Raw genomic sequence first — 14,447 nt, 5'->3', positions numbered from 1 at the left:
AACACCATCAGCCTTACTTCTCCCAACCCCACCTTCCCCGAGAAAACTCTGAACAAAGGAATGGCACCCAAGTGCCCGCCTAGGGACCCAGCTTTTGACCATGCTTGGGCACAGTCCCAGCTCCCGGCCGGCACGACATCACCCCTCTTCTAAGGTCTACGAAACCTCCCTGCCTTGGCTCAGGAGCTCTGCTTCTCTGAGGCCACCGAACCCATCTGGGAGTCCCTTTGTTGTCACTAGGCCTGTTTCTATTCTTGTAACTTGTCTTGATCCAGTTTACTGCATCAGCGTTTCAGAAACTTATTGTCTGGGGAAAAGCATATCAGTATCAACACTGGGCCAATGAATAACCTCACAGTGGATGCTAAGTGTTGGAGAAAATGGAAGAGCTGTAAATCTCTTTCCTTTCAGTCAAGAGCTACTATGATTCAGTTTAGGAAGTCAAGAGCCAAGATAGTGGAAAGTGCTGAAACAGATTTTCTCAAGTTGTGAATGCAAAGGAAAAATTCTTGAGGGATCTAGGAGCGCTACTTCAGCAAACATTCAGAAGAAAATCAACCGCTACTAATTTATTACTGATAAAGCTCTCACCCACAACATTCTCTTAAGTTAAAGCTTAATTTAGAGCAAGTACCTGTCTTCAATCCCCAGAGGTTGAGAAAGGTCAGAAAACCATAGGAGAAAAATTTTAAGTTAACAGAAATTGGGTCAGGGGTTTAAGGGGGGGGGGATGTTTTCGTAAGATAAGCATCCAAGACAAAGCAGCAAGTACTGGTTTCGAAGTTGCATCAAATGATCTGGAAGCCAGCAGTGGTGGCACGCGCACACCATTAATCCCAGCACTCAGAGGCAGAGATGGGCAGATCTCTGTGGGTTTAAGGCCAGCCCTAACTACAGAGTAAGTTCCAGGGCAGGCAGACAGAGAAACCCTGTCTCAAAAACCAAACCAAAAGCAAACACCAAACTTGAAACATCCTAGTTAAGATAGTTGATGAAGGCAGCCTCATGAAACAACCCACTTGCTCTTGGGGGAGCAGAGTTTCTAGCTCATGCCAGCCCTTGAACTCCCTGTGTAGCCAAGGATTACCTTGAAATTCTGTTTTACCCTCGTGTACCATCACTCTTGGTCTTGCAAATACCAGGCTTTCAGTGAAACAGCTTTATGCTGGCAAAGGACACCATTTGGGACTTTTCATAGCTAGAGCAGTCATTGCCTGGCTCCAGAGGTTCAAAGGACAGGCTGACTGTCTTGGTAGGCGCCCATAAAAAGGCGCCCATGGAAGCCCCCTTTTCATCTGTCATCCTCCAAACCCAGGGGCTCTTTGAGAGCCACATGAAGTCTGCTCTGCCTGTTCTCTATAAATGGAGCAACAAAGCCGTGATGACAGCACAAGTGGTTACAAAATAGTTTCCTGACTTTTTGAAGCCCACTGATGATAACTATTGTTCAGTAAAATGATATCAGCCTGGTGGTACATGCCTCCTACTCCTGCTACATGAAGGCTCAGGGATAACTTATTCAAAGAATTCAAGGCTATATCTTGGGTAGCATGGTGAGATATGGTCTCAAAGGACAAACAAACAAATTCCTTTCAAAATATAACCTTACCCAAGAACTCTAACGGAATTTAATGAGATTAGTAATGTTTTCATGCCTGTTAAATGGCGCCGGCCACCATACAGCCTATGGATTAGGGAGCGGTTTAACACGCAAGTCTCACTGCCTATAAATTTTATGCTTACCATTATCAAGGATAGCATTTTCTCTGATTTATCTGGACGTAGTAAATTGAAAAGCTCTGGAAATGATTCCGTACTGTAGATGTCATTTAAGAGTAAATACTATCACTGGAATTCACCATGTAGATGCATTAAGAGCATTCATAATTCATGTCAGACTATCAATATTAACCAAAATTTAGAAGAAGATGATTATAGCCAGCATGGTGTTGGGGTCTCAATGCATTAGTGAAAGAAACAGTTGTAGAAAATGTAGACATAGCAGTTGTCCTAGCTTGCTTTCTGGCACTGTAATAAACACGATGACCAAAACAACTTGGAGAGGGAAGGCCCTGATGCATTTGATAGCCTACAGCCCCTTACAAAGGGGCAGAACTCAAGGAAGAAGGAACTCAGTGTTCGGAGCTGAGGCAGAGGCAGGAGTGCCGTTGGCTTCTTTACTATCCACGACCTGCACAGTCTGCTTTTTATACAACTCAGAAACCCTGGCCTGGGGGGTGGCATTACCCACAGTGGTCTGGGCCCTCCGACGTTAATCGTTAATCAAGAAAATGCCCCCACAGACGTGCCTACAGACATTTTTCTCAGTTGAGGGTCCTTTTCCCTGACGACTCTAGCTTGTGTCACACAGACCAAAAACCTCACCAGGGCAGCAGTAGAACTAAGATGTGATTGCGCTGCCTTGACATTTTTTTTGTGATAAAATTTTAACAGGTCAGTTCATTCTGCATGAGCAAAGAGTAGTTTCTTGAGGTAGATTACTGGGGAGATGCTAGTAAACATCATTGAAGCGATAACAAGGATGCTTCGTACACTTGGACTTCTGGGTAAAATGATGCGTAAGAAGGCTCACCACGTTGGAAGTGCAGAGACGGCGCAGGGTTTAAGAGCCCTCGTTGCTCTTGCACAGAGGACCCAGCATCCACATGGCAGCAACAATCAGCTGTAACTCCAGTTCCAGGCAATCTGACACCCTTTCTGGCCTCCTTGGGCACTGTACACCTGTGGTGTATAGACATACAACAAAGCATCAATATACATAAAATAAAAACAAATCTTTTTAAGAAGATGCTTGTCACTTTTGTGCAACTCTTTCCTCAGAGATTGAACCATCCCATTTTATTGAAAATCTGGGAGGTAGACAAGTCAAAATAGCTTCAGGAAGTCTCTCAAAGTGACCAGATTCCCCAGGCTCCTTCCTGCCAAGGTAAACAATAAAAGCTACAGAAAAGACTTTCAGACGAGCCAAGATACAGCTGCCCGGAAAAAGCAGATTTAGACCAGTCACTTGGAGAGAACATTCTCCAACCTGATGAGCTGCAGTGCGCTCTAGGTTTTCCCTCTTGTGTGAGCTGTCACCCAAGCTGGACGAGCCTTGGTGATGCAGCTGAGTCATCTCTTTTCCTGTAAGTAACCCCAATAAAACTCCTGGCTCATCAGTCTGAACTTTGGTGGTACCCCTACTTTGGTCTATCTCAGGCACCCTATCTGGAGTGAGTAGATTTGTGTGTAACATCTCCCCATAAGAAGGTTGTCGTGCCGGGTGATGGTGGTGCATTCCTTTACGCCCAGCATTTGGGAGGCAGAGGCAAGTGGATATCTCTGAGTTCGAGGCCAGCCTGGTCTACAGAATGAGTTCCAAGACAGCCAAGACTAAACTGAGAAACCCTATCTTGGAGAAAAAAAAAAAGTTCTGTCACACAACAACCCTGGGAACTTGGTGAAAGAAAACAGTCAAGTTAATACTCAGTAAGCTGCTTGCAACAGACAAGGTCTGCAAATGAACTTAAGCCAGGGAGATCTCCACAGGGAAGCAGGCTGTACACAGCTCCACTGGCATCAGTGATCATCTGACTGAATCAAGCCACGTTGGGGAGAGGAGTCAAAACCAAGCGGCCCTGCGCCTCAGAAGTCAGGGTGGAGTGCAGGAGTCTGAGGGAGCCACCAGAGAGGAATCACGACCTCTCCTTCACCACACACCAGAACGACATGGAACACCAAGGCTGCGGAGGGAATGACTCCCAGGTGAGACAACACCAGGCGTTTCCAGCTTGAGTGAGAGCAATGTAGGAAGGAGATGACAACTCAACACAGCTGGGTCAGTGATCAACTCCATAAATTTCTTTTTACTTATTTTCTGTTTTCTTAATCTCCAGTCGCTCACAGATGCCTCTGCTACTTTTGCTTTTGTGTGTCTATTGTTCAGTTAGGTTTCTGGATTATTCTGTATCTACTATCTACTCTACTGTACTTTTCATCTGCATCTCATTTAGCCCGTTATTCCTATTTGTTTTCATTTTCTCATTCTTTTCCTTTCCTCCCTTACTTCCTAATTATAATCTAAATTATAATACCAAATAGACAGGACCAGAAAACACACTTCCCTGGTCACTTAACAGTTAACATACTAAATAAACATGATAAAGGAAGTGTATTAAAAGATACAAGAGAAGACCAAGTCACCTGTTGGAACTGTGAAAGCCATAAGGGCTAATGTATTTCAAGCTCTAAGACCGCAGGTGCCATCACAGACTACCCTTAAGCCAACATTATCTGTCATAGTTGAAGGAAAAGTTAAATGCAAGCTAAGAGGATTCCCAAACACCAAGCCATTCCAAAGGAATACTCTGGATTCAAGGAAAGGAAAAGCATGTCTCAGAGGCTACAGGGGAAATTAATGACGCCAAGGCTGTGGTTAAGCAGACTATGAATAAAACACTAAACACTACAAAATTAGCAGAATGGTTTGCCTTTCATAACTCTGTTTAATGCTCTTAACTTCCTAATAAAAAGACACAATAAACACACCTCACCAACAAAGATAAACACTATCTTGGGGTAAAAGAATGGAAAAAAAAAGTATTCAACCAAATGAAACCAGAAACCAAACAAATATTGGTATGCTAATATCTGACAAAGTAGGTTTCAAATCAAGACTAATCAGAAAGTCACTTTATGCTGATCCAGGTAAGAATCTATCAAGAAGACATTATAGTACTAAAAATATACGCTTCGGCTTTGGGTGTCTCCACTTTCATAAAACAAATGCTACTAGGTATAAACACAAAGATTAATCCCAGCACAGTAACAGTAGGTTATGTCACTACTCCACTCTTGCCAGTAGACATGTCATGTGGACAAAACCCAAACACTGGAGTTAAATGACCTAGAAAAAACGGACTTAAGCATCTACAGAACATTTCGCCCAAACACCACACAGCAGCGCTCCTCCCAGCAGTCCATGGGGCTTTGCAGATCTATTTTACAACCTTCTTCATCTAAGCCTCTCCGTCCTTCGTTTCATGCTAAACATGTGTCACCGTTGGGAGTCTTCTTGCCCATTTGTCGATTTTGGTTGCTGTTTACTGTCTACCCTCTGGTACTAGTCTCTGAGAAAAAGAACAGGGTTTTCTTCCAAAGATGGAAAGTGGAAATACACACACAATACACACACAAGCACAGCATACTCCGTTCTCAAACAGGAGGGGAGTGTGCACAGCGTATGGGTGTGTGCAGCTGAGATCTTGCTATGGTAATAGGTTTTTTTTTTTCCTCCTCGCTCACCACTTATCTGCATGATCTCAGCCCCAGGGCATGGCGTGCCACCTGGGACAAGCTTGTGCAAAGCTTGAAAGGTGCTGATGCTGGCCTTTTTACAGCTGCTCTGAATGTACCTGCTTCAAATCCAGCAGAAGCTCTAGTTGACACAGGGACAAACATCTCTCACACCTTCAAGCTTTGAGAAAATAAGCTGAAAATAATAGCCTCAAAAGCTGAGACCAGTGAAGCCTGAAAAAGTGTCACATCCACTGCACTGTCCCGTGTGGCAGCCACCAGTCACACGAGGCTACAGAGCATGCGGGATGTGGCTTTAGCCCCTTGGTACAATGCGACACTTCAGATGACTGGAGTTAAATGCACCACTAAAATTAGTTTCAGACCCTCCCCCTTCCCTCTCTCCCTTCCTCTCCTCGAGCCCATAGCCCAGGCTGGATTGAAACACGTGACCTGTATTTAAATGTCTATAATGTTACACTCACAACAGCTCACAGCTGAAACTAGCCCAGATACCTTTCCATGGGTGAAGGACAAGCGGTTCTATACCCATTGTCTATCATCTGAACCAGCAACGAAAAGGAACAAATTATTAATACATGGGATAACGTGAATGAGCATCAAAGAAGAATTTCCCAGTTTTTTTTAAAGCCAATTTCAGAATCTTTTCCCAGGGTTTCCCCCCTTTTAAAAACCATTTGAGAATTTCATGACTCAAAGCGTCTTGTGATCAAATGTACTCTCCCTTTCAACCCTACCCCAGTCCTCTTCACCAGTTCCTTTCCCAACCTCAGGTGCTCTTTTGTAAGAAGCTACTGGGTCCACTTAGTGCTGTCTGCGTGTGCATGGGTATGGGACCATCTACCGGAGGAGCATGGGCAGCCAGCCTCTCAGGGGCCAAATCTCTAAATAAACTGACTCTCCCCTCCCACAATGACCGGCAGTTTCAGTAGCTCCCCAGATAGGATGGTGAGCCCTCTCCGTTCATGCTGGGATCAGGTGTTTGTAGTCACAGCCACTGTGAGTCCGTCTGTACAAAGGCCTCGTTTGTGTCCGGCAAGTACCTCTAGCTCTCATAGTTTGTCAACTTCCCCTTCTGTTATGATCGCTGGGAGAGGGTCTGGTATGGATGTGCCATTTAGAGCTGAGCTCTCCAGAGTCTCTTGTTCTCTGCACCTTGGCCAGTTCGGGTCTCTGTCTGAATCACCACCTACCGAAAAAAGAGGCTTCTCGGACGAGGGTTGACAAATGGCACGTAGAACTTCAGAAGCAGTTTATTACCACACCGGTTTAGCAGAATGGCAGTTGTAGGTTCTCCCTGGGGTCTGTAACCTAGCCAGCCGTGGGTCTCAGGCTCTGTTCGTGATAACGCGCATGGATCCCGTCACATGGATTGGGCTTTAAATCCAGTCAGAAAGTGACTCAGTTTCAAAATCATTTGTTGTTCCGTTTACACAGCAGCCTTGACATAATGGCATTGTATGCGAAAGCAAAGATGAGCAGTTGCCGAGGACTAGCACTGGTGGGCTAGAGAAAGAGCTGGCTGCAAACAGAAGGTTTGAGCTCGGCAGTATACGATCCCACATTTTGATTGTGGTAGCAACCATATGAAGCTACACGTCCTGATTAGATTTTTGTCATCTTCACATAGCTGGAGAGTCACCTGGGAAGAGAAACCCTCAGACTGGCCTGAAGCCAACTCTGGGGGGGGGGCATTTTCCTTATCATTGGTTGATGTGGGAGGGCTCGGCCTCCCGTGGGCACTGTCACTGCTGGGCCAGTGGTCCTGGGTTGTTTGAGAAAGCAGGGTGAATGAGGAGCAAGCCAGTAAAGGGCACTCCTGCATGGCCTCCGCGTCAGTTACGGCCTCCGGATTTGTGTTTGAGTTCCTGCCCCGAGTCACCCTCAGGCTGGACTGTAAGCGGCCGTCCGAAATAAAGCCTAACCCTCTCCATGTCGCTTTCTGTCAGGGAGTTTATCACAGCAATACAGAGCAGACTAGAGCGCCACGCTTGTGTTGACACTACATAGAGCAAGCGTGCAAACACAAACGGGTTTGTGCACGGCTACTCTTAACATGCTTCACTCTGGTCAGCTCTGGGGAGTAGAGTGAAGGGGCATGGAACCTCTCTATACATCTATTTGTAACCTTCTGTAAAGTCTTTCAAAACAAAAGGGCTTTAGAATCAGTGTGACTTTTTTTATTCCTTCATTTAATAACTATAGTTTTTAAAGGCCTTTCCTGTTATCGTAATAAAATTAAAGTCACGTGAATTAATGGTCACACAGTGGGTATAATGCTGGGACCCCTGATAGTAAGGGTATAGAGGTCTTGTAATAGCACAACGACACAGTATAATTGTACATTCGCTTGACTAAACTCAGAGCTGCAAAAACAGAAATAAAGCTCGATCAGGTAAACAACTTAATTTGCGTGAGATTAGTACTTGCTTTAGCTAATGAATCTTGTTGGTGTTTAGTGCTAAGAATCAGACCCAGGGCCTCACACATCATGTGCAAGCATCCCACCACCAAGCTGCAAGTCCCCTTTGAGTTTCTCTCCCCTGGCTGTCCTGGAACTTGCTCTGTAGACCAGGCTAGCCTCAACCTCTGCCTCCCAAGTGCTGGGATTAAAGGCATGTACCATCACCACCACCCACCCAGCATATCTCTTGACAGGTTAGCATATGAACTATGGCAGGCCAGATGTGTGAGCATGGGATTATGTCTCTGGGTTATGTTGGTGCTCACAGTTTTGATAAAACTGATGAAATTAAGAATGAAAGAGGCGTATTTGATTAGGCTGCTAAAATTTTCAGGGGGAGTGTGTTTTACTCGTTTAACCTAGTCTGGCATCAAAAGCACATCTAGCTCAAAATGCCTGAAATGAAGCAGAGGGAAACACTTACTCGGGCTGTTCAAATACTGGCACGTTAGGCACCATTTAGAAGCTCTATTCTACTCAGAAGCTCTTATGCGTAACAGCTTCTGTTATTTCTAAAGCACGGTGGAATAATAGGTTGTTATCTCTGGTCTAAGTTAACCTACATTCTAATGCTTGCTTGCATGCTTACCTGTGATCAATGCAAAATAAGTGTGCAAATTGATGTGCAACATCTAGGCTCACCCAGGAAAGGCTTCCGTTAGCATATGAACTATGGCAGGCCAGATGTGTGAGCATGGGATTATGTACTGAAACAGAAAGGCTAAAGTTGGGTACAGAAACCAGTATAGGTTGATCTGGTGGGGATCGTAATTCTGAAGCCCAGATTGGGACAAATAACTGACAATTGTGAAATTATATAATGGTAAAAATATAGAATTGTACGTTAACACCATGGCTCCCTGTACTCGAGTTAATTCACCTTCAGTGAGTTTAATTTCCTGACACTATGTTGGAAATGCTCTAGTCCCTGTTAGTTGGGAAATCTTGCTGTACTTTTCCACGAGGACAAGGAAACAGACTATATCTCACAAATCAACTTGTGTTACAGATTCAGCCTCCTAATGTCAGATAGAAAGTCACATTGACATTAGTTACTTTAGAGACGAGAGTGTTCACTAACAGAATCAGCCAGCAAAACCCAAGCAGAGTTGCTTTGGCAAATGATAAATAGGTGACAGCATGTGTGTCCCACTCTGCAGTGTCATTCTGACTTAGACACGGGCAGGTGTTTCAGTATGGGACAGTTTATTCAGACACTAGACGCAGACTTTGCAGCTGTAAAATTACCCAGGAAGCATTTCTCTTTGTCTCACTCTGCTAAGCTGCCTGTTTCGTATAGCTTTATGTTTGTGTGCTGGCCATCTCTCTCACAGAAACAGGCTCAGAGTCACACTGTTTTAGAAGCACAGCCACTGTTCTCAGTGGGCAAAATGCCGTATAATGTAACTATTGGACCACAGTAGAAACATGCATTTGGTCTCCACCATTAGTTTCTTTAGGTTCTCCATTTGCAAGCTGAAAAGGAACTTAAAAAAGAGAAAAGTTACCAGGTCAGTGGTTAATGCCACGTTTTTGTTTTTTTCCCCTCCCAGACATGATTTTTACCCAGGTGAAGAGCCTTTGCTTTCCTTTCTTTGCAACATAGTCTCCTGCTCGCTCTCACATTCTTGAGCACCCTGTGCCTCTCATTCTTGCTCTCTCTCTCTCTCTCTCTCTCTCTCTCTCTCTCTCTCTCTCTCTCTCTCTCTCTCTCTCTCTCTCTCTCTCTCCTCTCTCTCTTTCCCTCTCACTTTTGTTCTTTCTCTCCCTTCCCCTCCCTCTCATTCTCTAATCTCACTATGTCCGTCCCGTTGACTTGGAACCCGCTGTGCAGACCAGGGTGCTCTGGAATGCACACACGTGCACCTCCCGTGTCCTCTCAAGTGCTGGGATTGAGGGTGTGCTCATCAGCCTGGCTGGATCACATTCTTGGTTGTGCTCCGTGCACCCCCTCCCCCTTTCAGAAATCCCCTTTCCTGTGCCCTGCTGTCGTCAGCTGCTGGCCGAATTGCCTGCTCCCTGATCTGCCCTGTGGATCTCTCCCTTGATCTTTCCTTCGTGTGTAGACATGGCAGAGCGACAAACCAACCCACTCAACACCTGAAGCCACCACACAACAACATAGCAGGGGCTAGCTAAAGAAGGCGGCGCCAGGGAATCTTCCCAGAAAACCGTCCAGAGTTTCTCATGGTCCACGCCCTCATTAATACAATTAGCTGAGTTGTACAAATTACAAAGTATTCTTCTCACAGTGTGTTTTGCTACCTAAGTAGTAGTGGCTTATGTTGACAGTGCTGGAAACACCGGTGAAGGGGAAAACTCGATAATTATTATGATTGATGACGTGCTCTGTGCCTTTTTCAAGAAGGCACATTTAATGCAAGCAGAACTGTGAAGCCATCTGAAAATTAAGTGGAAGGAGAGTAATGACGTTGAATTACTACAATATATTCTGGTTTCACCCTAGGGGACAGAGTACCATTAGAATCATTAAAATGCATTTGTTAACCGTTAAATACTTTCCACCACCAGCCTGCTAGTTTCACATGCTCCATCCGTCAGGTCCTTTCCACGCTTACCACTTAGAATGACGTGGGCCGATATCGATCTTAGAAATGTTGCCAACCAGCTCAGGCTGCGCATTTACATTTGCTTTTCTCTGTCATACAATTTCAGCAAAACCCTGCACACTCCACACACAGGTATCACGCTTTTCATATCTATGTGAGAATATAAACGCAGTCTGTATCACTATTTACTGTAATTTAAGGCCAGAATAAATGTGTCACCCTCCAGTCCAGTCCTTTTCCTTGTCTCCTTCCAGAATGGCTAGTGCATTGAAGCCCAGTCTCGGCTAGGCGTCACACTGTCAGAAAAGTCATCTTCTTTTCACACATTAATTTTCTAAAGGAAAATCGGTTTTTAAGAGGGTTGTGATTTAATGCCTTCTGTTTATAAACTTTGAATTTTCTCTACAGAGATAGATATGTTAAACAAAAGTCTGACGGTTTCCCAGAGGAGTAAGGTATGCCTGGAAGAGGAAATGAAAAATCTCAAATTGTTGTCGGATGCAGCCATACTGAGGTCTCGGCAGATGGAGGCATCGAAGCAGCATGAAGTAAACTTGCAAGCCCGGTGCTATGACCTGCAGAAGGAAGCCCTAGGTAAAGAGAATTCCTTCTCGATGTTCGCGACTAGCCATAGCACAGAATGTCTGCATTCTTCTTGACACCCCAACAGTCGTGTGTCACCTTGCAAATGTGCCCAACAGGAACGGGGATAACTGTGTCTCTGCTCAGTGTTTGCAGATGTCCCTTGCAGTCTTGCGTTTAAAGAGGCAGGATTAAGTGGATATGGAGAGACCCTTTAAGTGCAAAGTATGATTTCGGCACAAGAAAGGGGAATTTACTTTGCTGTTTCATCATCCCTGGGGGACTGTTGGCTTAGGATGCAAAAGGAAAACGGAGCATATGCTGCTGTGTAAGAGGAATCCAGATTTTATTTTCATTGTTAATGCTTAATTTCTAAAATTTTTAACAGTTTATGGAGGAAAGTGATAAGGTTTTCAAAACTTCATGTTGAATATAAAACTCTTAATTGTAATATTCTTTATATTTTTTTGTTGTGATAAATGCATGACCTTAAATGTACCATTTCAAACTTTTGTTTTTTGAGACAGGGTTTCTCTGTGGCTTTGGAGGCTGTCCTGGAACTCGCTCTGTCGACCAGGCTGGCCTCACACACACAGAGATCCACCTGCCTCTGCCTTCCAAGTGCTGGGATTAAAGACATGCGCCACCACCACCTGGCTCAAACTTTTTTTTTTAAACGTGTAGCCCAGGCTGGTCTCCAGCTCGTGATCCTCCTGCCTCCACCTCCCTCAGCAAATCCTGCCGGTGAGCAGCACCACAACCGGCCCATTTCAAACGTTTTTTAATTATCCAGCTCAGGAGTTTTAAAGTATGTCTGCATTTTCCGCAGTACGTGTGTGGAACTTTTTCACATTGCAGGACTGCAATTTTATATCCTCCGGATGCCCATTTCCTCTCGGCCTGAGCTCTAGGCAGCCCCCTGTCTGCTTTGTTTCCGAGAATTTGACTTCTCTAACATTGTACGCAGAGGTGAGATGATACGGTATTGTGGGTTTGTGTTGAGCGGCGGGGGGTTCTTAGCACGATGTCACGTATGCTGTCACACGTGTCAGGATTCCTTCCAGTCCTGACTGGATGCAGTAGTCCGTTGCATTTGTGAGCACTCCTGGCTATTTCTTCCTTCATCTTCCCGTGGGCATGTGGGCCTCTTACACCTCTTACCCATTGTGTCTGAGGCTGTGGAGAAGGTGGGTCTGCAGGTATCTCTGGGATCTCTGACACATACCCAGAGGCAGGATGGCTGTGTCATTTGGGCAATGCCCCGGCCGTTTCTCATATCGTTCGACATTCCCACCATAACGCCACCAGGTTCTTGTCTTTGCACCTTCAGCATCTTTTAACATTTTGGGTGATCGTTTGGTACCTTCTACGGGGAATTGTTTTTTGTGTCCTCTGTCCATTTTTTTTTTTTTAAGATGTAGGTAGTTTTGTTTTGTTGTCGTTGAGTTCTACAGGTGTCTCGTAAGTGGTACATATACACTGCTAATCATGTACGTGACTTTCCTATGACATAGATTGTCTTTTCAAACCCATTTATGGTTTTCTCTGGGATAAAAACCTTTTCCAGCTGAGCAGGGCCCCTTCCTGTGCTTAGCTTTTGTTGCTCATTAGTTTGATGTCATAACTAAGACATCATTGCAAAAACCCAGTACTCTAAAGCTTTTTTTCTTTTCTTTTTAAACATGAATCCAGAACTTTAGAGTTTTGGGGATAAGTCTAAGGAATACATGTCTCTACCTGACAGTGTTGAAAATTGCTTATCCAGGTTAACTATAAACGTGCATTTTAACCAGAATGCAGGGTGTGAAATCCACGAAGAATCAATAAGAGGAAAACAGGTGATACTCTAGGAAGAGTGACCCCAGAGACAGTCAGTGCGTGCGTTATGATAGAATGAACACATACTAATGGGAGTCTAGAGAGGGATGAATGTTGAAGTAAAAAGGAGTCATGCATTCAGTAGCACTATGAAGTCAGAAAACGTAAAGTTTAATTTGAGATTGTAATTTTCACATGTGCGTATGGGGGAGGGGCATTGCATTTGTGTTCCACCGCGCACATGTGGAGGTCAGAGGTCACCTTGCTAGAGCTGGTTCTGCACTTCTGCCGTGTGGGTCCTGGGGCTCAAACTCAAGAAATCTGGCCTGATAGCAGGTGCCTCTACCCACTGAGCCAATTTGCCAGCCCCCAAAACTGTAATATTTAACAGTATCATCTGTTTTTCTTTTGTCCTTTGGTTGCCTATTTAAAGCTGATGTATGGAAGGTTCTGTTGGTAGCAGTTTTGTTTTGTTGGAGTTAGGCTGACCTGGGTGCCGGGATTCCAGATGTGTGCAGACATCCCAGCTCCTCCCGTGCATTTTGTTTGTTTTTAAGACAAGGATTCACCGTGTGACCCTGGCTGGTCTGGAATTCACAGAGCTCTGCCTGCCTCTGCTTCCTGAGTGCTGGGATTAAAACGAGTGCCACCACTCCCAGCCTCCTCTTAGTAATTGTAAGGAGCAGTTTGAATAGCACAAATGTTAAGTGTTTTACATATTCATTTTTCCTAAAGTACATTTTTATTGGATTTTTATGGCATCACAATATCATAGGTTTGTATTTTGATATAGCCAAATGGTGATTTCTTTAAAATCATTTCTGGTTAGTTTCGGTTTAAACATTACATAGTATGCGTGGTTTTTTGGGGTCCTTTAATCTAATATATTTTTTGTGATTTGAGATTCAGTGACCCAGTTTCGCCCTTTCCCCACTGTATTAGTTTATGCAGTAACTAAAGCATCATTTAAAACCTCCAAATGTTCAAATTTCCCATGTGTTAGTGTCTAGTACTCCATTTTCTATTCTGTTGCAATAATTCATTTTATGTGCCATTAGTGTTAATTTTAGTAGAATGACTTATTAACTGATTCTCACAAGTAGTGTTTTTTTCCGCTGCTCTTACTTTTAAATATGTTTGGTATGTGTTATTTTTCCACTTAAAACTTTTATGTGGGGGTATGTATACATTTGTGGAGATCAGAGATCAAAGTTGGGAGTATTCCTCAATTGATTGCCGTCTTATTTTTTTTAATGTTGAATTATTTTTAGAGTTACTTATTTTAATTTATGTCTATGAATGTTTTGTCTGTATACATGTGCACGCATTCTTGGTGCCCACTAATGTCAGAAGAACGTATCAAATCCTCTGCAAATGGAGTTACAGATAGCACAGGCACCAAGAATCAAAGTCCAGTCCTCTGGGAGGGCAGCCAAAGCTCTTAACCATTAAGCCACCTTCAGTCCCCACCCTCTTTTTTTTTTCCTTTTCTGAGACTGGGTCTTTCACTAAACCTGGAGCTTCTGTCTTCTACCTGACCTTCAGCACCCTGGAATCCTCTGTATATGCTTCCCAGCACTGGTTACAGCTACACCACACAGCTGTCCAGCACTGGCTACAGTTCCACCACACAGCTGTCCAGCACTGGTTACAGCTATACCACACAGCTGTCCAGCACTGGTTACAGTTCCACCACG

The 14,447-nt window shown here is 44.3% G+C and overlaps 1 protein-coding gene across 8 annotated transcripts in view; it reads left to right on the top strand.

Moving 5' to 3' along the window:
* Lekr1 (leucine, glutamate and lysine rich 1) overlaps positions 1 to 14,447 on the top strand; it is a 169,910-nt gene that overhangs the window by 64,980 nt on the left and 90,483 nt on the right. For all 8 annotated transcript variants that reach the window (XM_040754338.1, XM_040754335.1, XM_040754336.1 and 5 more), the window contains one exon: positions 10,759 to 10,944. In XM_040754338.1, coding sequence (XP_040610272.1) covers positions 10,759 to 10,944 — 186 coding nt within the window. The remainder of the gene's footprint in view (positions 1 to 10,758; positions 10,945 to 14,447) is intronic.

The sequence above is a fragment of the Mesocricetus auratus genome, unplaced genomic scaffold, assembly GCF_017639785.1.
Source record: "Mesocricetus auratus isolate SY011 unplaced genomic scaffold, BCM_Maur_2.0 Super-Scaffold_100011, whole genome shotgun sequence".
Lineage (NCBI taxonomy): Eukaryota > Metazoa > Chordata > Mammalia > Rodentia > Cricetidae > Mesocricetus > Mesocricetus auratus.
This window is presented reverse-complemented; position numbering and strand designations above follow the sequence as displayed.